At 39.4% G+C, this 3070-nt stretch overlaps 1 protein-coding gene across 1 annotated transcript; it reads left to right on the top strand.

The window, feature by feature from the left end:
* The first annotated feature begins 745 nt into the window (after positions 1 to 745).
* On the top strand, positions 746 to 1738 carry LOC131405846 (olfactory receptor 11H6). The gene has a single exon (XM_058541088.1). The coding sequence runs from the start codon at positions 746 to 748 to the stop codon at positions 1736 to 1738; it is 993 nt and encodes a 330-aa protein (XP_058397071.1).
* Positions 1739 to 3070: the final 1332 nt, after the last annotated feature.

The following is a 3070-nucleotide window of genomic DNA, read 5'->3' as shown; positions in this document are numbered from 1 at the left end:
TGACATTAGTAAATAATATGGTCAATTATCCTACATTTGTACTCAATATATTACTAAATTTAAAATATTGATGGTTGGCTTACCAAGCCAAATATTTTGAACTTTAACCAGGAAACTTTAGGACATAGAAATAACCTGGACCAATAGTTTTAGGAAGGTTGTTAGCAGAATATCCAAGTATTTAGTTCTGTCTCAACTCTCAACTCTTAATTCAGCCAACATGAGAAAGATCTTTGTTGTCTCAGCACATCCTAAGGTGACCTCTCTATTCATTATTTAATTTGGATAAAAGCAAGATGATGAATGGACAAGTTATGGTATTTTGGGCTTAATTCCTAGCAAAAACGAAGGCACTTGGTTTTATATACTAGAGAATTTGACCAGCTACAAGATACCTCAAGAGCCTCGTCATGATGTAAAGCCCCTCCAAGTGCAGCCTAGGGGCAAACAAGCCAGGGAAAATGATGGCCTCCCAAAGAACTCATATTTGAATATGGAATATTTGAAATGAAGTAGAGTTTGTTCCAAAACAATCTCCATATGGACCAGTGTATCTAGGGGCTACTGCCTTTGCACATTTAAGTAAACCCCTTAAACGTCTCTGAACTGCAGTTTCCTTATCTGTAAAAGAGAAGCATAAAGCACACCTGCCTACAAATCAAAGGGTCATATGGAAGACCAAATGAGATAATGTACGTAAAAATATTTCATACATTTTCAAGCAATCTGTCAGCAAAAACTACAAATGTTCATTATTATTCACTCTTTGGTTACTTCTGTTTCTCTAACAGCTTTGGGATCCCAGAACACAACAATGAATTTCGTGACTGAGTTTGTCCTCCTGGGTTTCCCCGGTCAAAGAGAGATGCAAAACTTCTTCTTCTCATTAATCCTGGTGGTCTATCTCCTGACCCTGCTGGGAAATGGGGCTATTGTTTGTACAGTGAAATGGGACAGGCAACTTCACAAGCCCATGTACATCTTCTTGGGAAACTTTGCCTTCTTAGAGATCTGGTACATTTCCTCCACTGTCCCAAACATGCTGGTCAACATCCTCTCTGACACCAAGACTATCTCCTTCACTGGCTGCTTCCTCCGATTCTATTTCTTTTCTTCACTGGGTACAACAGAGTGCATCTTCTTATCAGTTATGGCTTATGATCGCTACCTGGCCATCTGTCACCCACTACATTACCCCTCCATCATGACTGGGAAGTTCTGTGTGATCCTGGTCTGTGTTTGCTGGGTGAGTGGATTTCTCTACTATCCAATCCCCATTATTCGCATCTCCCAACTTCCCTTCTGTGGACCCAACATCATTGACCACTTCGTGTGTGACCCAGGCCCATTGTTTGCACTAGCCTGCATCCCTGCTCCTTCCACTGAGCTTATCTGTTACACTTTCAGCTCAGTGATTATCTTTGGGCCCTTCCTCTTCATCTTAGGATCTTATACTCTGGTACTCAGAGCTGTGCTTCGTGTTCCCTCTGGTGCTGGTCGAACTAAAGCTTTCTCCACATGCGGGTCCCACCTCATGGTGGTGTCTCTATTCTATGGAACCCTTATGGTGATGTATGTGAGCCCAACATCTGGGACCCCCACAGGAATGCAGAAGATTGTCACATTGGTATACTCAGCAGTGACTCCACTTTTAAATCCCATTATCTATAGTCTCCGAAACAAAGACATGAAAGATGCCCTAAGGAAAGTCCTGGGATTAAGAATTAACCAAAACTGAGACATCTTTGAAAGAGAAGAAGAATTTGTCACTTCTCAACTCACTTTTTTATAAAAACAATGAAGAATGGCCTTAGTAAGTCATGTCTGGCTCATACTTAAGTAGAGGGAGAGACTTATTCTTCACAGTTCCTTAGCAGTTAAAGCTCAGTTCATTGATGATAAATGCTCAATAAAACATTTTAAACATGCATGACTCACTATTTGTACGGTGTTATCATATATATGTTCTTTTAACGTGGAGTATCTTTGCTGGTTTAATCTTAGCTAGAGGAAGGAATCAAATGCATATGTGTGTGGAGCCTTTCAAGGGAGAGTGCAATCTTCTAAATTCAGAAAATAAATATTCTAAAAGACAATGGGTCAAGAGGCTACAAAAAAAAAAAAAAACGCCTAGTAGTGGACATTTTCCATTGTTTGAGGCTTTCACATCAATAACTGAATATGATTCACACTTCTATCACTTAAAGATAAAGTACAAACTCTTCTTCCTGCCATTCAAAGCCTTCACTCAGTAGACTGCTCCATTCAGCCTTCTCTCCTACTGACACAATTCACAATGATCAATCTTATTTTACATTACATACATTTTCTACCAATTGGGCATCTTTACACACAGTGCATCCTCCCCATATCAATTGTGACAACCACAATACCACTTGTAATAAGGAGTAACAATGCCCTAAACATATATTATGCTTCTCAGAAGGCTGTAGGGCAAAGTCGCGGTCAGAAACGTATTCAGAGAAAATTATACCAAGAACAACTTCCATTTTTGTACCCAAACTCGATGACCAAATAAGAAAGCCATCTGCTGAGAGGCCAATTTACTTAAAATGAGAGTACATCCTTTTAGTTATGGCCATACTGGGAATGAAATTAGCAGTGCCAGGAAGATAGGCCTGCTGGTGCTAGGTGGTGAAATAATCTAGCACTGCGTTTCTCAAACTTTTCCACCACCAAATCATGTTTAGCAAGAGCAGTCAAAAAACATGGCGCATTTGGAGACAATATTTCCTTGCAATTCAAAGTTTTATCTTAAAGATATCACAAATTATATCTTCTGCTTCATAGTACATACGTATTTGGTATAATACAAAATTATCATCCCTGAGTAAAATTGTCACTTCAGGAAGACATTTAATTAGGAGCTTTGTGTATCTCATGGCACAAAATCACATACTCTTTTTGAGAAACACAAGCTCAAGGAGAGCACGCAGTCCCCCTAGAGTCAATGGACCATATTATTTTTAATAAATCTGATGGGCCAACTTATCAGAAATATTAATGATTCCCCCAGGCAAGAAGTAAGACAGTCCCCGGGGAAATCATG

Source organism: Diceros bicornis, chromosome 5 (genome assembly GCF_020826845.1).
Source record: "Diceros bicornis minor isolate mBicDic1 chromosome 5, mDicBic1.mat.cur, whole genome shotgun sequence".
Taxonomy (NCBI): Eukaryota; Metazoa; Chordata; class Mammalia; order Perissodactyla; family Rhinocerotidae; genus Diceros; species Diceros bicornis.
The sequence above is the reverse complement of the archived record's forward strand: the minus strand, read 5'-3'. Positions and strand labels throughout refer to the sequence as shown.

What these genes read in the sequence shown, in the direction of transcription:
- LOC131405846 (XM_058541088.1), top strand. Translation starts at nt 746, where the DNA reads ATGTTCATTATTATTCACTCTTTGGTTACTTCTGTTTCTCTAACAGCT.